Source organism: Labrus bergylta, chromosome 10 (assembly GCF_963930695.1).
Source record: "Labrus bergylta chromosome 10, fLabBer1.1, whole genome shotgun sequence".
NCBI lineage: Eukaryota > Metazoa > Chordata > Actinopteri > Labriformes > Labridae > Labrus > Labrus bergylta.
The window spans coordinates 18,849,556-18,876,650 of NC_089204.1; the positions used below are offsets into that span (position 1 = coordinate 18,849,556).

The 27,095-nt window shown below is 39.8% G+C and overlaps 1 protein-coding gene across 1 annotated transcript; it reads left to right on the forward strand.

Moving 5' to 3' along the window:
* Positions 1 to 965: 965 nt before the first annotated feature.
* Positions 966 to 26,032, forward strand: LOC109990813 (serine protease HTRA1A). Its single transcript, XM_020643040.3, has 9 exons — positions 966 to 1,566; positions 9,459 to 9,558; positions 10,117 to 10,321; positions 21,419 to 21,613; positions 21,701 to 21,733; positions 21,826 to 21,940; positions 22,466 to 22,523; positions 22,645 to 22,740; positions 24,825 to 26,032. Exons 1-9 carry the CDS (start codon positions 1,107 to 1,109, stop codon positions 24,991 to 24,993), a joined length of 1,431 nt encoding a protein of 476 aa, XP_020498696.1. The 5' UTR covers positions 966 to 1,106; the 3' UTR covers positions 24,994 to 26,032.
* The last annotated feature ends 1,063 nt before the right edge of the window (positions 26,033 to 27,095 follow it).

The following is a 27,095-nucleotide window of genomic DNA, read 5'->3' on the forward strand; positions in this document are numbered from 1 at the left end:
ATCAATCACATTATACTGAAGGGTTTTATGACACTGATTCATGGCCTCTGTGTTTACTGGAATCTTAATCGCTCGCCACAGACGAGTTAACAGAGATTTGTTTTTCACAAAATTGTGTCCTCTAATAAAGGCACTGTGATATTTAATCTTGCAATCAAATAGTTAGAGGAAATGAGTTTCCCATAAACAATGTGGTTATTGAAATATTTCTCATACACTTTCATTGATTTACACTTCAGGGAATGATTATTTGCACGCTGTTTGGATATTTAGATGCTGTTTATGTCCCTTCCAGATTTGTGCTTATAACCCTCAGAGCCAGGATAAAACCCTACATGGATAACTGAAGTTCTCCTGAAACGTTTCCAATCAGAACAAATTAAGCTATGAGAAAACACTATTAACTACACAAATCCCACAGTCCATGGAGCTTGTTATTTTTATTTTTTTATTTTGCCCCACCGATTTTCCTAAATAGCCATAAGGGTTTGTGTGAATGCCAGGCGTGACTAATTCATTAAGAGGCTAGTTAAAAGAACATGCAGGAAATTAGCCTGCAGGGCTGTGCAGCATATAAAACATCTGGGCAGCACTACTGGGGTTTTAATTCTCTCTCTTCATTTGTTTGTATATAATATAATCAGGGTCAATGCCAATGTCAGCAAAACATTGGCAGGGTGGAGTGAACTTGAACTTCTCAACCCCACTCAGAAGGAGGCAGAAGAGAGAAGAAATGTATGTAGAACTTGATTACTTTTCATTTTGTTGTACAGCTCTTAAATACTCATTTATTCCCATACCAGCTTTAACGCAGCTTTTCCGTCTTGCACGTAATGTAAATGCACCAATCAGCAGGCTTGTTGTGATTATCGAGGCAGCGAGTTTTTTTTTTTCTTCTGTGATGCATTGCCAGCAAAAACGTGAAGGCGCGTAATTGGTTGCGCAGTGGAGTTTCTGTTAAATGCCTCTCCAGCTGAAGTGACTCCCCCCTCTGTACTACTGAGCTCTCTCATCCCATAACACTGCAAGCAGGGAGCGCACTGTTGGAACTCCCAAAACTTGATTTGCTTTTTAAAAAACTTTAAAAAACTTTTAGTTTGAACAATATGTTTTGGTCTTTGTGCGTAATCGTAGCTTTTGCGTCATTGCCAGCAGACGCGCAAATCAACAGCCGGTATGTTATCGGATGTCCTGCTCGGTGTGACAAGTCGATGTGTCCAAGGGTACCAAAAACAGACTGCCCTGCGGGACAAGCCCTCGACGCCTGCCACTGCTGCCAGGTGTGCGCGTCCGCGGAGGGCGAAGCTTGCGGCGGCAGCGGTAAGCTCGGGGACCCGGTGTGCGGAGAGGGGCTTGAGTGCTCGGTGTCCGGCGGGGTGGTTTACTCTGTGACGGTGAGGAGGAGAAGTAAGAGCGGGACTTGCGTGTGCAAAGCCACCGACCCGGTTTGTGGAAGCGATGGGGTGTCTTACCGAAATATCTGCGAGCTGAAGAGGGTCAGCCGCCGCGCGCAGAAGCTGCAGCAGCCACCTGTACTCTTCATTCAGCGGGGAGCCTGCGGGAAAGGTGAGCCCGGGGGTGTTGAAATCGTGTTTAAAAAAAGACGCCAAAAAAGTGAAATGTTGATAAGAGTTGATAGATATTTGGATAGTTTTGACTTCATCAGTGATTATTCTGCATTTTGAGTAGGCTACTTTCGTCCTAGTAAACTATTTTTCTCTCATGGCTTCCAAATGTCTTCGTTTTATTGACACAGACATCTTAATTTAATTGACCGCATGCTCCGATTGGCTTCACTAAATCTGTTACTGGTCTTTTTTTTTGTATGCCATTTCATCCTCACTTTTTGCATCAGCTCCTCACTTGATGTGTGTGGTTTGACTTTCACACAGATGTAACAGTTCACAGCTGCATTCATTGGCAAACAAACCCCGTGTGTCTGGGATAACAAGAGCTACTATTCACGTTTGTCCCCCTCTTGTTCCTGCATTACAATTAGAATGGATCACAGAACTATTTCTGATTTCCCCCCCTGGTTGAATGAAGTCATGAGCTCTGATGTAAAGCTTGATGGAAGGATTTTCTCTCTGGCATTCATAACCTGCAGTCACATGGCTCAAATCCGATTGTTTTCACACTGTGCAGTTCATGCCAGTCCATGCAGTTTGCCGAAAGCTATTTTTATAGCCTGATAAGTGTTATAAGCTGATATTAAACAGCAGTGAGGTGATATATTTGTGTAACTGAGTGTTTCAGAATGGAGCGGTGTTTTATCAAAATGTCAGCCTAATCAGTGAAGCTCAATCATATACAGAAATCATTTTTCACTCCTGTACGGTTAAATCAGAGAGCGATTTATCATCATTAATACTATGCTTGAAAGATATCTTTGAATGATGGAATATGTTCTGACTTCAACACACACACACCTGCACACATGTGAGGTCTACAGGTGGTAAAGACATTGTATCATTCTCCAGTTTGTGGTGTATGTTTTTCACATATGTCCATCTGAAGCATACACCACGTGTGCGTTTTAAAACTTCTGAATGAAGAGCTTCAACACCTGCTGCCTCAAAGACCAATAACTTTCCTCAAAGCTTGGAAACTTACATCCCCACCCCCAAACTCCTTCCTCCGTCTTCTCCTCCTCTCTCTCAGTGTCGCTTTCTGTCTTTTTTTGTTTCTGTTGTCGCTCATAAATCACACTCACTAGTCACATGAAGGAATGTCTGCCACTGATTTGGAGCCATAATTCGTCTACTGTTGAAGACAGGCAGGAGACACATGAGGAAAACACAAAATTAGCAACCCATATTTTTGGGGGAAAGGTTTACACCGAGATCAAAAACCATGTGGGTGCGGCGGTAGCGCAGACTGTATCGCCACGTTTGTTTGTCAGTCGTGTAAGCAACTTAAATGGTTATGTCATGCTCAGGCTGCTAACCATGTCTGAAGAAAAGCACTGTGGTGAGTGCTGTTGATATTTTCAAGGCACCAAGTGAAAAGTTCCTAAGCTGCACTAAAACAAGTCACTTTTCATTTAGTGCGTTAGACCCGCCTCTGTCCAAGCTGTTGGTGAATAGTGCTGTCATTATCAGCCTTTCCAGACCACCTCTGGCATTAGATGAGATCTATGCTGTAGACTACAAATTGCAGTCAACACTGCTAAGAAAACCCGCCCCGCACCCTCTGAGCTCCTTTAAGTATTCCCACCTCTAGGCCCCATGTTAAGAAAACATATATAGGAGAGTACACTTTGCATGATGTCATTTCGTGTCTGGATTGTAAAGATGCTGATTGTGCAAGGTGTTCACTTTGGCATGGAAAATTAGGTCAAATATTTCTGTGACCTGGGGGTTCATATTTGTTTTAAATGACCCAGTTTATTTTACAGTGCTTTTTTTTTTGGCAATTTCCAGCCTTTATGATAGCGATACTGGAAGGACTAAAAAAAGACATTAGGCTATACTAAGAATGCCAACTTGAACTTAAATGGTATGCATCCACTGGACCAGGCAGATATTGATGTCCCTTTTTCACACAGAAATTACATAATGTAGCTAAAAAAACACATGCTAAATTAAGCGGTATATCAGTACAGCGTTGCCATTTTTACTTTACCCATCAGTTTGTACAAAGCTGTAAAGCCTCAATGGGAGTTGTATTTGGATGACTGTATAGAGTAGGAGAAGAGACGGGGGTATGCTAATGCTGAGTTATCAAAGTTGTACAATTTCAGTCAATACTCAACGTTAATTCATTTGCTGACAAAGAAGCTTGTTAGACACAGTGGTTCCCTCAACACGAGATTCAATTTGTGTTTGTAGTTGACTGGGTTATCATTGTTAGACTAAAGGAGTCCAGAGAGCTTGTAGACTGTATCAAACTCACCACTTTGAATGAAGTCAACTGGATGTCTCTACCACTGATTCACTATCTACTCTTCAGGTAAATGCGATAAGAATCCTGAACTTGGAAACAATGATACCAAGCAAGCCGTGCATGGTGAGCGCAGACATGGATACCTGCTATTCAGTGTTTACTATTACAGTAATTTAATTCCCCAAAAAAGCTGAGGCAAAGAATTCTTGGGCAGTCTGTTGGTGCAATTTACAGAACAGAGTGCCTGGTTTTTTGTCTTATTTTTGCATGACAACACACTTGACACATGCATCCACCTTTCACTCAAAGTGGCCACAACCCAAAATATTCTAAACTTTAAGCCCCAATATAATTTATATGTGCAAGCTATAAAAACAATCCACACCCTGGGAAGTTGTCATCTATAGAGTAGATATAGAGACCTATCTGTTTTTTGTAAATGCATTTGAATATGTTTATATCTAATGTAATGTTTGGCATTTTAACACGGGGGTTAATGGGGATCGACTCACTTCTGAAGACCCTCTAGTGGCCAGTTGAGGGATTTCAATTTTGGCACTTTACCGTGGGCTGTATGTCATCACTGGAGGTTGCTTATGGGATTCATTTTCCTTATTTATCTGTTTAATCAAGTTAAAAGCCCCATAGAATTTATAGCTGCTGAGTCACTGTGTTACTCTTTCTGGAGTTGCTGGCTGATGTTGCAGAATACACTCTGCGACCCCGACTAACATGTGCTGAATGTGCACATTTTTCCCTGACTTGTCTAAGCCACTCATAATATTAAACCATCGTCTCTGTGAATGTTTTTTTTTTCTTTATGTTATTCTATCCGTCTGTCTGCTCTCCTGTATCTGCATGTCACGTCTCTCTTTCTGTCTGTCTGTTCGTCTGTTTCTCTCATCTACTTTCCTTCCTGTTCTTTCCTGTGATTCTCTTGCTTCAGCTCTGCCATTTTCCTTCTCTTGTGTATCAAGTCTAAATCGTACTTCACCGGGTAACATTATTTGACTCCCAAACCCGCTTTTCTCTGCTGGACAGTATTGAACTATACTTAATGTTACATTGATATGTTGATTCTAACCTTGAAAAATGTTTGTATTAAATAAGGAAACAATAACTGCGGTTATTAAGAAAATACTGTATTCCTGTTATCTTGATTTCAAGTAAATCATTTTATTATGTTGAGATAACCAAGCTAATATTTTCATGGTATGGCTAATTTATATGGTTATCTTGATAAAAAGAAAACGGAGATTTATCAAGATAACAAGAACATTTAACAATGTTAGTGTGCACTGACATGCTCTCCTCTTAATAATCTTCCAGTTCAGTCTTCAGTGTTCAGTGGATTTTAACTCTGACAGAAAATCAAAACAATACAGTTTATCTGCCTGTGTTGCCTAAAAGAAGCTTTAATAAGAGGGATTGATCTCTTGTTTTCTTGAGGTACATAATTATTCTGTTTCTCCAGGTAATTGAACAATAATCCTTTATTCAAAGTAAAATTATTTAAAAAAAAAAAAACACATTTAGCATGGTCTTATAGCTGCCATATATTTGTACAATGATTCAGGTACATAATTTTCTGACATCAAAAGCAGAAGGAAATGGTTTGGAAATAGAAAATTCTTCTTAAGCTGTAGAAACTTTCCACTCTCAGATGTGTGCTTCAGGATTTATTGTGTGTTTTCACCCTTTATTGAGGTCTCTGATGGAAAAATGCAGTTTTTGGGCTTGAACTTGAATTACAAAAGGACACATTTTAAAACGGAAAAATCTATTTGGAGGTACTCAAAAGCTGTTGCCAGGATGTTTCTGTAACATTATAAACATCAGTGAAGCCCAAACAATCTATTTTCTTGATTGCAGTGAGCTGGGCTTCAATCAAAACTTTAATGCTCTAACAATCACATTAAACCAAAATCTATGACCTAATTCATAATAAACAGAACAAAGTAACTGCTACCACATTTCCCAACGCTCTGCTTAAAGCTATAGTTAGGACAGAAGAGGATACAAAGGAAACAACAGAACATGCATTTAATTGTATGTTTTTTTTTCAGCAAAGAAAATACATCTTTGCTTTCATTTCACTCGTTAGTCACCGCCCTGGCTCTGGTTGGCCTCAGTTTGCCCAACAGAAGACACACAGTGTGTATTAATGAGATGTCAGTGCATAAAGAAAAAAAGCCCAAACTTAATGTATCCACATCTCTCCAGAACATGGGAAAAGAAAGATCAGCTTCCGTCGGCAGGCTCCAATAAAACAGCAGGTTCTCGGAATGGGGAGAAAAGAGGCTGAGGGAACTCTTGTGGTGAAGGTCAATGTGTAGAGAGGGGAGGGGGTAATGGGTATACAGGGTGAAGATGATTGGGGGCTTTTGAGTGTTTATGAGAGAGAGAGAGAGAGAGAGAGAGAGAGAGCGCGAGGGAGGGAGAGAAGAAAGGGCCTTTATACAAACTCTGGCGAAAGTTGTGTTTGAATGCCTGATTTGACTTGATAAATAATCATTCTGGTTATTGTTAACGTACACTTTACTTTATATGGATCTTTATAAGGAGGATGTTGAAATCAAGTTAATCAGTCCTTAAACTCAATATTAGTTTGTCATTCAAGCTCTGTAGTGAGTGCATAGGCCTATATTATGAGCATGAGCATCATTGACTAGATTGTGTCAGAACATCCAGGTTACTGAAATTTGATCTCCTCTGTACGCCTTAAACATTTGTTTTCCCTTTCCTGCACAATCTCTAAACTTGGGCTTTGTTAAGTGGTGTGTGTGAGAATACGCATAAAACTTTCCTCAGTTAGATCAAAACTAAATGGAAACCCACATTGTTGATGCTAACGTTTTTAATTTATGAAGTGCTATTCTGAGCATCAATGGGTCACTTTGGATCTTTTGTTCTGTCTTGTACTCGGTTCAATAAGTTTAAAATGGCCTATTTTTAAGCAACAGTCTCTAAAGTAAATTATTCATGTTGCATGTCCTGTAAGAGTGGAAAAGTATCTTTAATGATAACAATTCATTTTTTTCTTGTTCTCACTTTCTTCCCTCAAGAAGGGAAATAGGTCATTTTCAAAGACACAACTGCTTTACAATCGTGATCACAAGTCCTCTACAACAGTAAAGCCTTTGAAAGCCCAGTTCAACAGTGAAATAATCTGTCAAAGCACATAAATCGAGCAACAATGATTGCCAAGGCTTTCTAATTTAACTCAGCTTTGCAGAAAATCTGATTTATGACTTACCATGTCAAATAAATTGTCACCACTGAGCCTTAAAGTCTGCTATCATCACTTGTGTTGTATTTGTGTATGTGAGAAGGCAGCAGTATTCACAACGTGTTGAATTGGAAGAGACTGACAGCTGGTTTGAATCCAGATACAAAACACAGGTTATAGACAGTGGGCCGACTCTCTATAACTGTAATCCTGTCAGAGCGGACCACAAACCCCACTGGGTGTGAAGCTAGCATGTGGGAAGAGCTTCCAACATTTCCATTACTCCTCTCTCAGACTTTGATGAGAAACTTTTTAAACGTTAAGCAAAAAAAAATATATGATCTGTAGTTTTAAGGTTCATTAAAGAAATGCACAAGGGTTTGGGCTAAATTGCTGCCACTTGTTTATGACTGACTTCTTTTATGCTAGCTGCATCATGTTAGTTTTGGCAATGCTAGTCCATTAGCCACCATTTTGACAAAATCTTAAAATAGGGAAATGGCTTAATAATAATTTAATGGAGTGAACTTTGGTCCAGATTATCTTCCCCTGATTTTTTCTCTTTACATCCCCCAACTTTAAAAATCTCCAGTTATCCTCAATATCTAAACATGTTGTACAGACAGTTATGGTGCTGTGAAAGTTCACACTTAAAAAGAGTTGGCTCAAAGGTAAGTTCACACATATTAAAATGAACTAGTTCATGTTCAAAGTTCCCGGTTCAAAAGTTCCCATGCAGTCCAAAAAGTGAACTAGTACTCAACAATGTAGAATTTTTTTTTATCTGCACCAAGCTAGTTTCTACTCTTTTTCAGTCTCCTATACCTCCATCTCTACTTGTAGTCATCATTCACTTACGAACGATTCTATACAGGAAGTGGTGAAAAGGTGCGTGCTCAGTCATGTCAGTGAAATATGTACATGAATTACTCTTCACTTAACAGGCTGTTTGCCACAGAGGTGTTCTCAGATGTCATACAGTTTTAGGGTGTTGGTCTTTAAAAAAAAAAAAAAAAATCTTCTTCACGTTAAAATTCGGATGCTTTATTATCATTCGGTCCAAAAAAACTATGCTGTGGGAGACATATAGAGGGAGAGTCAGGGAGGGAGGGAGAGAACCAAGTGGCAACCCTTCTGTGACAAGATGTTGACAACATGAACTTTGAAATTCACAGTTTCAGTCCATCAATCCTTAGTTGCTTTGGTTGTAGATGGTGATCATTGCCAAATAAACATGTTAGCATTTTCATTTTGAGCAGTGCAGTTAGTTTGCCATACTGTGCCAAAGAACCCATGAACAGAATAATTTAGCATGTAGATAGATAGATAGATAGATAGATAGATAGATAGATAGATAGATAGATAGATAGATAGATAGATAGAATCTGACAGGAAGGTTGGATTGAGAAATCCAGATACCGTATAGCACTTGGGAATGTTCCCCTTGCGGGCTGCTAAATGATCATACCATATAATTTAGAGGCATTTGGTAAGGCAAGACGGTGCTCATTCCATGCTTGTGTTAGCTTAACTGCACATTAAGTGAAGAGAAAGTATCTTTCTCCTACCTTAACCCTTCACTGCAATTAATGCTATCCAAGGGCTTTAGAGTGTCTCTGATCCTCTCCTCCTGGAGAATATTACGAGTGCAACAGAAAGTTGTTCTTGTGAGACAAGGCAATTGGAGGTATACGTGGCAGAATAATAGTTTATGAATAGAAGGATGAAAAGCTCTGAGAGAAAAGTTCTGGCTTTGGTTGAACTTTGTTCTGAGCAAGACTTAATTACCAGGTAAATCAGTCAACATTCCTGGACTTGCCCAACACTGGATGAATGGTGGGATGGATGATTCAAGGAAACTTGAATGTCCTCACTCAAAGTGTTAGACTGTGCGCAAGAGTCTTTTTTTGTGGACCAGTTTGGTCTTGAGAAAAGACCCCTTGATGGTAGTATGTGAATACAATCAACCAAGGGTTGAGTTAAGGGCAAAGGTAGAGTATTTGACTTGTTAAAATCAGGGTTTCTAGATGAATTAGAGTGTGTGTGTGTGTGTGTGTGTGTGTGTGTGTGTGTGTGTGTGTGTGTGTGTGTGTGTGTGTGTGTGTGTGTGTGTGTGTGTGTGTGTGTGTGTGTGTGTGTGTGTGTGTGTGTGTATACGTAAGTCTTGACCCAGACATTGTTAACCACGGATCAAACGTCATCTTTTCTTTTCCTCTCTGTGTTATTATAAAGAGCTGTTCTTCTATTTTTTGCACAGCTCCTTCAGCATCCTATATTTCAGGGACTCTTGTGTTTGTTTTAACTCATCTCACATAGTGTGTGTTTTTGTGTGTGGAATTTTCAGCTCAGGACAACCCAGACAGCCCAAGACACAAATACAACTTCATCGCTGACGTGGTGGAGAAAATCGCTCCGTCTGTGGTTCATATTGAACTTTACCGCAAGTAAGGCTCCTGCATCTCTGTGTTTGCGTGCGTGTGTGTGTGTGTCTAGAATTTACAGCCCACCTGTGTACTTTACCAGACCACACTAGTTGGCAGAGCACCTTACCCTCCACTTGAATCTTTCAACGTCTTTTCTTTTCATCGTCTCCCCAGCTTTTATGCTCTGTTTTTGTGCTTCTCGTCCTTCATCATCCGTGTCGCCTCCATTCTGTCTCACTGTGTCTTTTTAAGTGTTCCTTGAACGTCTGCAGCTTTCATTTCCATTATTCGTCTTCTTCCATGTTGATGCTGCAGTGGTACTGTTTGTTTTCTACTCTTATTATTTTCAAGAGTTCTTAATCTCCCCCAACTCACCTTTAAATACCCTACTTAAGGGCCATCTGTTTATATATTTATCAACTCACACACTTCAGTTTTTGTTTGCTCTTTATTTTTGTGTCTTACACTGCTCTTACATCATGCATCAGCTTTGGTGTATTCTCAGTGTGTTCATTTAGAAGTAGCAGCTTTGAACGAGTGAAATGAATAACATCATCCATCCTACCCTTACCCTCATAGGATGACCTATTCCAAGCGGGAGGTGGCAGTGGCCAGTGGTTCTGGCTTTGTTGTGTCAGAAGATGGCCAGATCGTGACCAATGCCCACGTCGTGGCCAACAAGCACAGAGTGAAAGTGGAACTGAAGAATGGCGGCACCTATGATGCTAAAATCAAGGACGTGGATGAGAAATCAGACATCGCCCTCATCAAGATCGATGCACCTGTAAGTCAAAGTGGTTGACTAACACAGTGACAAAACTAGCTATGTTTAGTTATTAAGTATGTCATTGATGAAAGTTGGCTATTTAACAGCCACAAGCAGATTCACTCAAGTTAAATAATAATTCGACATTTAGGTAAATTGAATTCTTACCTTCTTACCGACTGAAAGTGAAAAAGATATGCACCACTCTCATGTGTGTTTGCAGTTAGCGTGAAGGTTTCAAAGGTCACTGCGCCTAGCAACTGTTGCCAAGGAATAAAACTGACTTTAAATCCTTGTAGAAACAAAAAGTGATATTTTTTTATATTTCTGTTTGTTTATGGCTCAAACACATTGGACAGAGCAATGCTAGCTGGTTTTCTTCTTCTCTGTTTATGCTAGGTAATATCTCCCTGGCTTGAGCTTTAGCATTAGCAAACAGACCGGAGAGTCTTGGGAAGAAAGCGGAAAAGGTTCTTTTTACCAAGATGGCACATCATTCCTCTATTGAAATACTCTTTGTCTCATTGTGAGTGTGAACGTCTTGGTTGAATCAAGAGAAAATGGTAATTGGAGGATATATTTCCTCTTCTTTGCCACTTAACTTAGATTAACTTTCATTCCCTCCTTTTCACATGTGATTTGTTTTATTGCTCTTGAACCTAAGAATAGCCCGTTTTATGAGAACATTTACGAATGAGTTGGAATGAGAAAATCGGAAAATGTACTCTTGGCAAAGTTTATTTGTTCTTTTAGAGAGCGTGTCCTAACAGCGACAAAATCTGTTTGATTCTATTCTTTCCTATAGGAGTGTCCTAACTGCCCACTTAGCAGAGCTTGTTTGCTTGTTTTACAAAGGGGAGATAACGGGGCATAAATAATATCCACATCCGTGATTGAAATGTTGAACTTTTGACTTTTGACTTTCAACAGCTCGCCAATGCAAAGCACCACAAATGCGTTTGTCGACCTTCTATACAAAATAACTAAATGTTGTACTGTTTACTAGGGGAATCTGAAATTCACAGAGCAGAGAATTTAATATTTAACACATGCAGTGTGGACAGTGAGTGTGTGATCATGTGTGATGCGACTCGATACGCTGTTAGGACACGTGTGAGCTAGTACAAAGATCAGAACATCAACCTGCTCTTTGTTATTCTTCTGAAAGTGTTTCTAAGTCTGGGAGATTATTTGAAGTGCTAGTAAAGTGAATTGAGAATGCAGGTGTAGTCAGCTAGGTCTTAAAAAGACAGCTGGACTGCAGTCAGTGCATATGCTGTTAGTGTTAAGACACATCAAGCCAAGTAAACAACTGACAGGATCTACAGTATAGGTCGTCTTAGAATCAGGGACAATCAAATACCTGTTGTTGGTTTAAAGCCTGTGTTGACATTTGACATAAAAAGGGTAAATATATACCTGCACTTAAATGCACACATCATATGCTTGCTACATTTACTCTCCTGTTCGCTCCTCGTCTCTGTCTGTCTGTGTTTATTTCTCTGTCTGCTGGACGTTACATGATAATCACTCCCTGCAGTAATGTGGAGGAATTTGTGGCAGAGATCCAGCTCCTATTGACTGGGAGTCATAGTAGAGCAGAGTGCATTGTAGAGCTCACTCTCATGGCTGGGTGACACAGCTGAATAGATGTCCTTGACAGCACCACAAGATGTATTACAAAGCCCTCTGGGTCTGAAAAGAGGTAAAAAGATTCAGGTTTTTGTTTGGCTGACTATGTGAGCCACGGGTGCCGAAAAGAATAGTGACAGTTGCTTTGTTTTTGTTCATCCTATGATAAAAGCTGCTCTGTACGTTGATGACAGTCTGAAATATAATGGAGGGGTTTTGCCATGTTTGTTGCATTACATGCTCACCATGTACAGCTTTTTTGTGTCAAATCAGTATTTATAGATTTAGAAATATATGATACTTCATGCTTTAAAAGACTGCAATAAATAAGCATCTTGTTGCCATCATGGAAGAGGTCCTTGTTCATACTTTGCATGCAGCAATGTATTCACTCCCTTTTCCCCTTAAATGTATTTGTAGCATTCCTCTGCCTGACACCATGACTTTACTGGCTGGTAAACAACAGGTGGTTGTAATAAAAAAGGGTAATTGTAATCAAATGACAGCCAGATGTATTCAGGGTGTCATCCTAATAAAAAAAACACATTCAGCACCATGAGTGACCTTGTTTTGATAAAGTGTGAAGCCGTAGCTGGTCATCATTGTCAGAGATGGAGCCCCAGAAGACCTTAGGTCACTTTGGAGAGGCTGCAAGATTTGGATTTAAACGGTTATTTGTGCTAATGAAGGAAATTTATTGTGTGTGTGTATTTGTGGGTGAATGTGTGAGCTGTGAGAGTTGTTATGGGAGGAAATTAGAGGATGAGTGAGTTTAATGAGAGGGCAGGAGGTTGTGCAGAGTTCTCAATTTGAATGACATTGAAGTGTAAATATAGCCATTTGAACCTATAGTGGGAGGGTGTTTAATTTCAGTACATAAAAAATAATAACTCTTAATTCCAGCTTTAAAATATACAACCTTCTTCCAGGACACATCAGTGTGAATGTATTGGATTACAAAGTGCTCTCAAAGCATTTTTCTACTGGAGTCCAAGTTAAATTTATGTGAGTGTTAAAGCAAGGCCTGCTTGTTTCTGCCTTTCTCTGTTTTTATTTTATTTTACAGGGCAGTAGGTTACTATTCAACTTTTTAGAAAGTCATTCCAAGTCTCAAATCAAGTCTCAAGTTCTCATTTTTGGGGCTTAAGTGGACAATAGTCTAAATGTCAAACCACAATCCTACAATAAAAAAAAAATATCCCTGATTTTATATTCAACATAATCCATCATAAAAAATGGGTGTTGTAGTAAAGCAGTATATGGGACTACAACAAAAGTATGCACACATACAGACAACATTTGACCTTACAATTTCTCCTTTTTAGTTTGAATGAGATGTTTTGCTGGACTCAAAGGGCAAAAATTGGGCTCTTTTGTTGCAAAATTATGTGAGTTTAAAATTCTGACTGGCACTGGAAGTCTACACTCTTCCACACTCCCCTGCAAAATTCCCATCAGTGTATGCTTTCTCGCCCTTATTCTACTCCTCACAGCTTTCTCTCTACTAAATTAAAGAGGATTGCAGTCAGCAGTCCAGAAGCAGCTGATAATCACTAAACAATTTAACCAGTTTACGAGTGAGAAAGTTTAACTTTTTCCCTGAGCTTCTCTATTCTTACTCTGCAGTTTCTATGAGAAATTGGGGGTTTATTGGTAGCAAGGCCCAGTCGTTCCTGGGGCTGTGGTCTGGCCTTCAGCTCTGGGGAATACATTAGTCCGTCTACAGCAGCTGGAACTTCAGAAGGGAAATGGGGGAAAGTGCTATACTCACTTGTTCCTGTGCAGCGAGTTTTGGGGGGGGGGGAGAGAACAGTAGGGAGAGAGAAAGAGGGAGAGATGTGGTCAAGGCCTGGAAAACGTATCCATACAGTATGTCTGGAGAACTGCGAGTTAATAAGCTAATGAGTGCACTGTGTGATGTGGCAACAGCACAATAAAGATATATGTCATTGTGCTTCAGGTTTTGAAAGATCTCTCAATAACCTCATTCTCTTACTCAGAACTTGGACACGTCACATTATCTTAGAAATGCATATAATAAATTGGATTCATTTAGATTAACTTGGAAAGACTCACTCTGGCTTTCAATCTTGCTGCTGGCTTGCAAAAATAAGTCAGTATGATTTATTTCACCATGATGACTTATACTGACCCCCCCCCCCAGACTTGGAAGTCACCATGCCGTCATTCAAAACACTCATATGCTCTGTACTTGGAATTTTCCATATCAATCCAGACCATTTTATGGAATGGACTGTGCAGTCATTAACCTTGGGTTATTTAGACTGCAAATGCAGCTGAATGCAGTGAACCTAATGTTGTGGGGCCGAATGTGTCCCATAGGGTGCCATTTAGTTGTGGACGTGCGATGCAGACCCCTTTAGGCTGTTCTTCCAGTGGTTACAATGTGTTACAAAATCCTCCAAGATGCCCATCTTGTGGAGAAAACATGATGAATGACCCTCTGAACTCCCTTTAAGAAATCATGTCGCAGGGAACTCTGGGGTCCCCTTAAGTGGAGAAAACATGGAAGGACCACTTCAGGTGCCCTTTCAATGGAAAAAAAAAAAGCAATGCATTTTCTGTGGCAAATAGTAAGCATTTTGTTAGCTTAATACATTATTTTAACGCGTACCAGAGAAAGCTTCAGTTAGCTTCTGCTGTCTCTTATTGAGAGAGTAAACAGTAGCAACTGCAGCTAAACCTGCTACCTGTGATAACGTCATTCCCAGTAAATGTGTGATTTTCCTTTAGAAGCTTTTCTCTTTAAATTCCAAGAAATAATCGTATAGCATGCTTTGATAACCGAGTTAGTTTTATATACAGTATTTTTATATGGAAATATGTGAAATCTGCAAGCTACAATCAATTACTGCAGTCCAAAAAAGATGAGCTGATGAGTATATTCATTAGGAATGTAAGGACTTATTCTTTAAAGTGGTGAATTAGCCCCCATTGTTAACCACTAATGTATGCTAGAATTCTGATTTTTGATTTTTTTTTTTTTTTTTTCAAACACCATGAGACATTGGCACTTTATTTGTCATTGAAAGCATGCAGTCTCTCATTATGTTTTGAAGCTTACCAGCTATTGAAAAAATAATGGCATTTGATTGTTTCAGTTTGAGGATCAAGTCCCTAAGAAAGGAAATGAAACAGTTTGAAGTGACTCTAATAACAGTGTGGCATGGAAAAGTGGTCTCATGTTTCCCATAAGGTCCCCCCCCCAAAACTAAAACACTTTTTGTCTCTATATTACCACCTAGTATTGAGAGTCTCAAAACCAGCCTCTCTGGGAAATTTGCCTGGTTCTGGTTTGGACAGCATGGGCTATTATTGGAATATGCATTCATATTCATGCTTGTGTGTGTATGTGTGTCTCTGTGTCTGTGCGGAAAGGGAAAAGAAGGAATGTGTGTCCAATTAGCCACGTGTTTTTGTGTTTATCTGTTTATCAGAATCACAGGGTAAATGTTTCCTAAGGGATGTCAGCATTTCCCGAGATTAAAAGTACTGAGGGACTAATGCAAACTCACACAAATGTGTGTGTGTGTGTGTGTGTGTGTGTGTGTGTGTGTAAATGGTGGGGTGGAAGGAGGCTCATTGGAGGGGGACACACTCCATTGCCTGTGGAGAGACACTGAATGTCGTCCTTCAGAGACAGCTGAAGGGGAAATGGATCACATCCTCCTCCCCTCCTCCTAACCCCACCTCTCTCTTTCATGTCTTGTATTTGTAACCAAAATGGTTCCCAAGCTTAAGGAAACTGTCAGCTGGGAAAAGAGCCAAGAAAAATACACACATGGTCCCATTTTTTTTTTTTGCCTGTCTTTTGGGTCTTGATGCATTCTGTCTTTTTGGCTTTGTGATTGTTTTCCAAGTCCACTGGACAGGCAGCAGCGATGCCCAAAACAGTTTTGGCTTACTGGCATTTACGTCACTTTTGGTATCCTTGAGGCGTGATAGAAAAGTTTCAAATCAAACCACCATTACAGTCATTCACTGTCATTAAATCACTAAAACGATATAAGTCCATGATTAGTCCTTGGCATTTCAATCCTGTAACAGCACCTGAACTATATTTAAGCCTGCTAAGGATAAACGCATTTTCAAACTCGCCCCTAATTGCACAGTCAAGCATTTAGTGTTATTTTTATGTGGCTAGTTTTTTATAATCCTTCTTCAGAATCCAGTATATTCGAAAGGTTAAGGGTGTTTTTATTGTTTGGGTTGACATTTTTAAAATAAAGAAGCAGCAACCCTTTTTGCCTGACACCAGTTTATTTTAAAAATCATGCTAAGAATAGTTTTTTTAATGGAACTACAGACCTCTGAAGAATTGTCCTGATGAGAACTATGCCCTCCTGGGTAAATGTTGCTTTCCAATTTCAGAATGTTCGGCTTTAAAGTTTGAGCACCATGAACCAAACCCCATTGATGAACTAAACCAATACCCTCTGAGACTTCATGACTAGATACCACTAGAGGAGCAGGAGGAAATGAGTTGTGTCATTTACTATCTGCTAACTCAAACATTAAAAGTGTTGTTCTCCAAATTGTGAGTGTGTGGATACTGTGCGACTACAAAAGGCAAGGAAGACTGTAACCATTTGGTTTTCAGTGAGTTTAGGAGGTTCCACTGTTCTCCCCCTAACATATAAAGAAAACTGTAGACTTCAATAAACAGCTCTAGACATATAAAACCTGTAGGAATTAGTATAAAATGCATAGGTTTCCCTCATGTTTCTATATTCTCTGCATATACAGTGTCGGTGTTAAACATTCATCCATTTATATAAACCTTATATCCCCTTTAAAGTCAGGGCTGGAGTGATAACCTCGCACAGGATGAGTCTTTTAAGGCATCACAGGAAACATTTAAATCCTATTCATAAAAGCATGACCTAATACTTTAGGTAAACAAAGTTTCACTCTTTCTGAAGCAAATGAAAACTCTAGACCTCATCTTCCTCTCTTCATTGTGACTTGTGTAGTTGAAAGTTTTGTGATGATGTCTATAGCTGGAGCTGAGTTGCCCTCATGTCTAATGCAAACTATACAGAGTGAAACGTACACACAGAACTCACACACATATGTTTGCTCTTATTCCAGAGACTAAAAGCCTCACCAACAACATATGGAAACCATAGTGGTTTTCCGTACTGGTGTCAGCAAGGATATGTTTTAGCCATTATGATTTGAACATGTTAATTACGGTGCAACGAGGAATTCCTTGAGACCTACCTCATGGTTTTGATTAACATGTACTTCTGTCATATTTACAGAGTGGAAAACATTCACCTACATATATCTTTTTTCAAGTCCACCAAAAATGCAAACACAAGCATCCAAGCACACTCAGACTCACAGACAAATACACACTTGGTGCCACCTTTAAGGCTTGATCTTGTGATCCTCTGATACCTTGATGTTATGTGGCGCATGCTGAATCCTGCCCCGTTTTTTTTTTTTTTTTATCTGCAGCGGCAGAGCCCCTGCGGACACAAGTTCAGACATCAGCAGTAAAAATCCTACACATTAGTGTATTTATGGTTTTAGCAATGTCGTTTCTAAAGGAGAGTGGGTTTCCTGCTTCAAAGTCCTCTGTGTGAAAACACCAGGAGCTTATATAGAGTTCAGGTCATGCACTGACCCAACCAGAGCAGCTTCTGTGTGTGAATGTGTTTATTTTGAAGAAGTCTGGCTATATATTTAAGCAGTGCAAGGTGTAGGTTTCAGTTTACAGAGATTAGTTTGTGGGGGTTCATAACCAGGCTGCCTCCTTTTACATACATGCCCTTGACACTATTAAACCATTTAAGCTTGACTGGAGTTCAAGTTTGCACCTGGTCCTCTTGTCATAAAATGGTAGTTAGTGGAATGGCTTTAAAAACGAGCCGCCAGAAGACCAAGATTTAACAATGATACATCTCTAAAGAACTTTGCAGACATTTTTAAGTCGTATATCTCCCATTATTCCCTCGCCACGGTGTACCCAATGACCTAGCTGCGACAAAATCTGTCTGGGTTCAGGAGGCAGAATCAGGACTCAGATAAGAATCGAAATATTGGGAAAAAAGTCAGGAATTTTGCACTGCACGTGCCTCTTGCAGCTACTTCTTTGGCCATCGTAAACAAAGTTGTTAAGTCCTCCCTCTTTTTATCTGATTGCCCCACTTCTCGATCTTATCTAAAAACTAAAGAACTTGGGAAAACATGGATTCCTTTGTTTCTTCGGAGAAGACAATCTGTGGCATCGCCCAGAAGTTTAAAGGCAAATATGCTGCTTTCATTTTCAGAAAATAGAATGCTATTCTTGTCAACCATGTAGGTTTTCTTTCTGGCATGTTCTAAAACCGATGGCTACTTACAGTTACGGTTTTAAAACAATCTTTTTTTGGTCGCAAGTTATGCAAGCACAGGCACCATGCATCCATGTAACACCAAACGAAACGCTGCTTGACTCATTGGTCTCACATTCTCAGACTTCCTTCCAGTGGTTTGTGGTGTTTGTTGTTCCTCTCGTTCACCTTGCTCACTGCCTTTAAATATGGCCATAGTGTCTTCTGGTGAAGTGCCAGAGCAGCATAGCCTTCATCTGAAATAGAAGGGTGAGTCACTTGGGTGGTCAAGAAGATCAGGAGAGGCAGACTCACATGGCGGGAGGATTTTCCACGAGTCGTTCCAGATCGCCGAGTCGGCACGATTAGTAAGTGATATGTAAGCTTTCAAATGTGCTTGATCAGTGTTTGTTCTGCTTTCTCACCCTGGTGATGTTATGTTGTCAGCATAGTGATGCATTTTGCACCCTTTCTACGTGATTTTTTCTGAATGCATTGTGATTTTGTGTGGGTGTGTTGTGGCTTGCAAAGCAGTAAAATCTCTGAGTTGACATTGTGGAGATGCATGTTTTCCACCTGACGGCAACAGTCCCCATAGCAACAGCAGTAGCAGGGTCCAGCCGAGTCCTGAATGCGCTGGCAGTGACTCACCTGATGTCCTCTCTCTTCAGTGTGTGTTTCTTCTGCTTCCCTTCTCCATCTGGTTATATTCTTATCTCACACAGAGTGTGACGAGAGAAGGGGAGCAGAGGGAGGGTGGGGGGGGGGGGGGGGGGGGGGGCTTACACACTGCTTCTCCTGTGTTAAGTGCTTGTGTTGCCTAGTTTAAGGACACATATCTGCAGTTTGTGTGTGTGGTGTGTGTGTGTGTGTGTGTGTGTGTGTGTGTGTGTGTGTGTGTATGTGTGTGTTTAACTTCTACACAATGTTCGAACAAGCCCACAGGAATCAGGAACATGTTTGTATGTTGATGTTTGTGTATCTGTGTGTGTACATATGAGGTAAGGTGGAAAGTAGCGTTGACAGGTTCTCTTCCTCAGTTACTCGGTTACCAGCTCATATTATCTCTGTCATCTTCTAATAATAACTTAATCTCAAAGGTTCAAGATCATTTACAGCAAACTCTAAAACAAAAATCTAATTTTAAGTTTCCCACAGACATAATCTGAGCCATTTTTTATCATCTCACGTAAATGATTTAAAAAATGTAAACTTGTCATTTTTCCACCATTTTTTCACCAGATAATGTTTATCGTCACATGATATTTTGAGCCTGAGTTTTTTTTTTTTTTTTTTTACATGGTATTAGATTTGTGCATTGATCAGTCCTCATACCTGATTTCACATTTGGAAAAAGGAGGCTGATGCAGATACCAGTATTGATACCAGTCCCAATACTGGTCTGGTACCGATACAGATACTAGAATAATGAGAGTTTCCCAATTTCTTTCTCAAGATCTTGGATCAATACTTTGCTATAATTGTTTTTGATAGGGGATTTCATTGGACAAAATCGAAGGCAGATACAGATACAAATACTGATACCAATGTTTACAAATACCGATTCAGATACTGGTAATTCTAGCTAAACTGTAACGGCTGCAGTTTCCAAAAATATGTATTTTTTCATGATATAGCGTACTTTGTCAATACATGATTACACATTTGCAACATTATTTGGGGTCAAGACTGGAGCAATGTAAAAACCTTTTTGATGGTCCGATATTGACTATAGCGTAATTGTCAATAACCTATTCCAATTTCTAGTCAGTACTGTATATTTGGCTGAAACCAACACCAGTAACAATAATGTGAAGGACACTGGTACCTATACCATTAAAATAATTCAAGTTTCCTACAAACCAATTCTCTGAATTTCACTTAAACTTGTTAGAAATCATGCATAGTCTGACAGTTTATTTTATTTATATCTACAAATCAAAGAGCACAAACTTCTTCTAGTTATTAACTTGGAGTAAACAGATGGAAACATACAGTAAGAGGACCAGTCTGGACAGTTACTTCTTTTTTTTTAGCCTTTGCCTGCCACCAGGGCGTTGGGTACAAAGTCAACACAGACAGAACATGATGTGGCGGCGCGTGGGCTCTGACTGCATTGGAAGAAGGAAACTGTCACAGTGGATGGATAAATATATCCTCTCTGTGTCTGTCTCATTAGACAAGCTCTCAGTAGTCTGGTTTCCATTGCCCAGTGTAACAGAGCTAACCAGAGCTTAAGGTAGTCATTATTAACCTCACATCAGTCCATTTTCCAGCATCTGTGGTCTGTTGGCACACACTCGCCCTTTAGGAATGATTTGTCAGCTGGGCTTCAATTTCAGTCCAAGAATTAAGGTTTTGATCCTAATTATTTGCATTTTGAGTTGTTTGGCATAAATGCCGCCTCTCCCTGCGAGTGGAAAAAGAGTAATAGTTTTTCTTTGGGAGCATTGCCATGCAGCATAGAGTGGCTGTGTGTTTAGAAGACTTTCCTACTGTCCACTCATAAAACACATGATCAAGACAAGGACCTTGAGCTCGGTAGAGTTATAGAAGTAAAAGAAAAATGTATGTTGTTATTAACCTTTACAGAGGTACACGCTAGGAGAGTTGAAAATACAACGTCCTTGTGATATCTGTGTTTCGTTCACCAAAGGCCTTTTATTCATGACTGGACCAAGAAAGAAGTATCGCTCTCTCTCTCTTTCTCTCTCTCTCTCTCTCTCTCTCTCTCTCATATATATATATATATATATATATATACATATACATATATGTATAAAATACTTTCACCTACCCTTCCACTCTTGATATTTAAAATACACCATATCCTTTAAAGCTGTGGTTCAAACAAGGATCAAAAAGCAGCTTGCACCATCGCTTTTCAATTATATACTACATCCCGTATTCGAAACAGGCACCCAATAATAATAATCGTGGATTTTGACTATTGAACTATTGAAATGTTGTTTTTATTTTTTTTTTACACGTCTACCTCTTCTTGCTTCTTGTTCACCTTATGTAATTTTTCCCCAGATAAATGTCTACATGACCATTACCTTTATCCTCATGAATTACTGTTTTGTCTTTGGCCGTCCAGTTCTATGAACATGTTGTATGTCTCGATGTTTCTCACTTGCAGACCAAGCTTCCTGTCCTGTTGCTGGGCCGTTCATCAGACCTGAGGCCGGGGGAGTTTGTGGTGGCTATTGGCAGCCCGTTTTCCCTCCAGAACACCGTCACAACGGGAATTGTCAGCACCACTCAGAGAGGGGGCAAAGAACTGGGCCTTCGCAACTCGGACATGGACTATATTCAAACTGATGCCATCATCAATGTAAGTGGATGAGGATGAAGCTACATTGTTGGTACACTTTTTCTTTTTCTTTTTACAATTAAATTATGTTACTTTTTTTGTTCACAGTACGGCAACTCTGGGGGGCCTTTGCTAAACCTGGTGAGCCTTCTTTGTATTAATACTGTATTAAATGTGTTTAACAGTTTACTGTTGTTTGTTGGGAGGAACTAAACTGAGGTTTGTTGTTTAAGGACGGCGAGGTGATCGGAATCAACACGCTGAAAGTGACAGCCGGCATCTCCTTCGCTATTCCCTCAGACAAAATCCAAGAGTTCCTGGCTGAGTCCTATGACAGACAGTCCAGAGGTACAGGCTCTAACCTACAACACTTATGATGTTTTCTCTTTATTGCTTGTCCTCAATCACAAAGACAAGCTGTGGGAGGCACATTTTGAAAATTGGCTGTATGACTTGGACAAACATCCCTCCCTTGCACTCATACAAATAAAGGACCATTATGATTCAGCACACCATTTCTGTGGTGGTTATTTTTCATCTCTGTGTGCTCCCATGAGATATGTTGACAGCATTTCTAGTTTAATGAACCAATGCCCAGAATTACCCAACAGGAATATGACACTGCATATAAACCATAAAGAAGAAAATGCCAGAATATGGCATGTTTTTAACTTTATTTTTAACTACCCGTCACCCTGCCTTGGGTCGTGTTTTGGCACGTCGAACCTGTATTTTATATGTGACTGCCAACAAGGCTGCATGTCTTGATTTATTTGTGTAGTGAGATAACCTAAAAGCTAGATTCCCTAAATTTATGATGTGTCATGTGCGAGAAATATTACATTTTTGTATTTTTTTGTTGTCCTTCTCCAGGGAGAGGAGCCGCCAAGAAGAAGTATATCGGTGTGAGGATGATGACTCTTACTCCAGCGTAAGTTGCTCACATTAATGTCGTGAAATAGCAACAAACACCTTCTGAAATATATTAAATAAGTGCCTTCTTTATGCTCAGACAGCCACATTTACATCCTTTTTTTTTTGTGTGTCGCTAGGCTTGCCAAAGAGCTGAAGACTCGACACCATGACTTCCCTGACATCACCTCTGGAGCTTACGTTATGGAGGTCATTGCAAAGACTCCAGCTGCAACGTAAGAAACATATTTCTGCACATATGGCTCCAAACTTCAGGCTCACTTCAAACTGACTTGGTTGTAAGCTCATGGTTTAGTGTAACTGCAAAATCTCTGACTCCTTCTCATCTTTGGTGATATCGTTTTTGGCACTTTAAGCTCCACACGTGCACTTTATTCTCATAAGACTCTCATCACTCTCCGTGTAACTCCTGCTCACCTCTCACAATGCAAATAGACGATATATTTCATTTCCTTTCTTGGTTTATTTCCCTCCTCTAACTGTCAAATACGCACATAGACACACTCGGACACACAAAAAGCCTCCTACACAACTGTCTTCAGGCAGAAAGTAAATTCATGGCTCACACCAGTGTGCCTGGAGTGCTTGGCTCTTTGAAATATCCCCCTCCTCCCACAATCCAACCCCCCTAATCATCCCATACCACAGCTCTAGCAGAGTGGGGGCTCGGGAGACGCTGAGGTCAGCTATTTCCTTCAAACCTCACGCTGGGAGGTTACTAGCTGTGCTGTGGTTTTCCTGCGCCTGCTCACCCAGCCTACTCCAGAGTGGCGGCCCTTACGAGGCCCTGTCAGAGTTTATACTTTGCTTAATTACTCAGCTTTTATGCATAATAACATTTCTGTGGTTTCTTTTATTTTCTGTTATTTTCCATGCGTTTCATCTTGCTCTGTTTTTTAAGTCGGTTGTGACCTTTTTGGAAAATCTTGACCCTGCTGCAGAGAATATTACATTTCCCTCTATCGCAGCAACAAGGTGTAACGAGTGGATTACAGCTGCAGTTGTGTTAATGGGTGCAAGGTGAAGGTGTGGTAGCCTGTTTTCACATTTGGATGTGATTAAGCAGCTGTGTTGCGAGTCAGCACTTGATATCACTGCTTCAGTCTGTGTGTGATTTCAGGTTTACTACTCCGGCGTTTGACTAATAGGTTTTTATTAGCTTAGCACTCAAACTTTGCAGTGCTCTCATGATTGTTCCATCATAAAATCTCCTACAACAGATGTTACTCTGGTTTAAGTTTTTTGCCAGCATGCCAGCAAACAAAACAGGGCCTGGTTGGATGTGTTGGATTAGTGTAAAACACCTGGGACACATGACTTGATTTTAGTTGTTTTAAAGTGCTTAACAAATAAAGTTGGATTGGATTGGATAATAGCTTTATTGTGTCAAATCATGTGACACATCTCTAAGCCACTAAATCAACCTGTTTTATTAAGTCATCCTGAAATCTAAAGTGGGAATTAAAGTAACACCTAATGTTAAGAAAAGCTGTCAATGCATTTTTTTGTAAAGTAAGCAAATCCCACAGAAAATGACAAAACAATGTGTTTGTGTGTCTCTCACTATTCTCTGACTTCCCTTCCCTGATGAATGCATGGCTAAAATAACTTGGGGTCCGTATATCTCCATAAAAGAGACATACATTTGTATGCTTATTTCCAGAAAGAAAACTAAAAATAATCTAAAAATATCTGGAAAGAGCCGGGCAGCCTAGCGGTTATGTGGTGCGTCCAATGTTCAGAGGCTGTAGTCCTCATTGCAGTGACCCAGGGTTCTAATCTGACCTCAGCCCCTGGCTGCATGTCATCCTTCACTCTCTCCTCCCAACATTTCCTGTCTCTTTACTGTCCTATACAATAAAGGTCAAAAAGATAACTTTAAAAAAACATACAGATTATTATCATACTCAAACTTGAAGACCAGTTGAGACTTAACATGGAACAACATTATCCTTTTGTGGGATTATTTTTGTGGCATTTTTTGCCCATATTAAAAAGTATACAGTGGAGAAATGATGCAAGAGAGTACCATGGCTGACAACAGCTGGATTTAAATTGGCGGTGTGCACATTGGCCAGGATCTGAAACATAGGTGAACAGCGTTCCCTCTTTGCTGGCCAATTTTGTCTTCCAGGCCCAGTCGCCCCTTTTGTGTCTAAACTGCCAGAATATCACATCCCTTAATTAAGATGATCAGGCCTGGATTTAAAAAAATGCTGTGATATTTTTGCTGTCATCCAGATGTTTTTGCCATTCATGAAGCGATTTATCAGTCCTGTCTTCTCTTTCTCTGCTCCAGTGCTGGACTAAAAGAGCATGATGTCATCATCTCAATAAACGGCCAGAGGATCTCATCAGCCACTGATGTCAGTGCCGCCATCAAGACTGACGACACCTTGACAGTAGTTGTGCGCCGTGGAAATGAGGACGCTATCCTAACGGTCGTTCCCATGGAGATTGACCCTTGACCCTCCACAGGAAACACCATAGGAGCTGGAGCTAGTTTTTATACTCATTACCAGTGGACCTTAAATCGAGGGGTGGGGTGGAGGGGGGGCTTCTACTGACACCCCTTCTCCTCTGTGGCCATGGGCCAGTGATGCCACACACCCTGGACAAGTCTGGCTTTGTCTTGAAAAAGAATGTATGGAAGGTCAAAGTGGCCAAAATGGTAATCATTTTTTGAATTGGTTATCTCAAAATCATGAGTTTATTATCTGGAAATAACAAAAGGTTGTTTTCTCATGTTCACAAGTAGGTTTTTATTAATCTCATCATCATTAAAAACACAAACAGAATTTGACAAGTCATTTATCCCAAGAAAATGATTTCCATTATACAAGGATCAGTGAATAATTATGGAGAACTGATTTATATCTTCTAGATGTCTGTCATAACTCACAAGGGGATATTTAAATACACATTCTTATGCTGACTGCATGTAAAAATTGGGTTGGAATACTGTTTGATTCTTTAAAAACAATAATGAGTTCTTCTTGATGTGAAATGTATCATGCATGATTGCATGGGACTCCTCATCTCTGATAAACGTTAATAAAAGGATTAAACTATAATTTCCTCTTCTACGGTAAAGACATAATTCACTTTTAATCTTTTATTAACAGCATTTGAATAATAATTGCCAGTAGGCTTTTCTTGGTTTCCATAGGAAAGCCTTCTTACAGATGCTCTGTATGCAGTGCTGTACTTTGATATCAATGTTTGTTCTCACTTCGAGTCTTTAATGCTTTACTCAATTCTACTACTGTTTTTTCACTCAGTGAGAATTGATTTTCAGAAATCTTTTAAAACGGGTTTCTCTTCGTTTTGTCTCTTTTATTTGGACTCTGGCTTCGTCAGGCGTTCCACAGCATATTTTGAGCAAATCTGATTTGTATGATTATTGTTTTATAAACTCCTTTTAAAAGTACTGTAGAATGTTTATGTCTAATATGTGATGTATAATGAGAAGAAAATAAAGTTTACATTCTTCTGTTTTGACACTCAGTCTTTAAACGTACTCCTTTCCTTTCTGTTTCTTTTCACATAGACATAAAGAAAACACACAATTTCAGACAGACAGAACCGAGGCTGACATGTCAATATTTTCTTTGTGAGTCAAGAGTTTGCTTAACCATTGCTCATCCACAGGCACACACACAAAGGGGTCATAAAACAAATCTTGATCTGGTTTGGATTAATTTTATTGCCGTCATATGGGCTTGATAGTGGTCTGTTGGGATTGTTGGGCTTGGGGCTATGCAGGCTGGCCTCAGAGACCGGAGTGCGAGCCAAACAGAGATCTGACCCACGATGCATTGGTCACAGATGAGGGCCTCGTGTGAATACACTCAATGTTTTGGTAGGGATTTTTGTGTACCACATACACTTTGGATGAAAATTATGAAATAGATCCCATGAGAACTGTAGAAACCGCCACTAACTACAATTTAGCTTCAGGATTTACGGGAAGATCTTTAAAAAGGGGAAAAAAGCACTCTGTAAGAGCTATTTTTCTTTTCCATTACAGCGAGATTAAAGGAACCTTTGTTTGATAATAATATTGCCATAAAAATTAAAGTGCAATCAATAACCAAATATTAAGAGTGAAAATTAGCAATACCTCACAGTTGGTATGCTTTTCATGCTTGGCTCAAAACTTGTGTTTGTGAGGTGTCTCTCTTAAGTCCAAAATACATTTAAATAAAACAAAACAGTTTTTTTTCTACTCCACTTACTTGGCAACGATTAATCTGAGGGCAGCTGATAGTTGATTGAGCTTCCTCTGACTGCATTAAAATGGTGAGAAAGCATGGCCATTCAACTCTCAATCGAATGGGTAAGACGTAAGCAAGCTGAGTGAGAACGCATTTCTTGTTCAAATAAAATGATTCATCCTATTTGTAGCAATTAATTCAGACTTTTGCAATGTGTCTGTTGCAAATGCTAATGCAAAATAAAAATTAAATTGAGATTAATTTTGAATCCCTAGGAACATACTTTAAACTCTATTATGCAGGTCTGCACTCCCTTTCGCCCACTATGCTCTGCCAATGGAAGACTCAGAGCC

Bases quoted from the DNA above. Each gene is read 5' to 3' on its own strand.
- LOC109990813 (XM_020643040.3), top strand. From the start codon at position 1,107: ATGTTTTGGTCTTTGTGCGTAATCGTAGCTTTTGCGTCATTGCCAGCA. The intron at 1,567-9,458 runs GTGAGCCCGGGG...TGGAATTTTCAG, and splicing joins GCGGGGAGCCTGCGGGAAAG to CTCAGGACAACCCAGACAGC. The intron at 21,734-21,825 runs GTGAGCCTTCTT...TTGTTGTTTAAG, and splicing joins GGGGGCCTTTGCTAAACCTG to GACGGCGAGGTGATCGGAAT.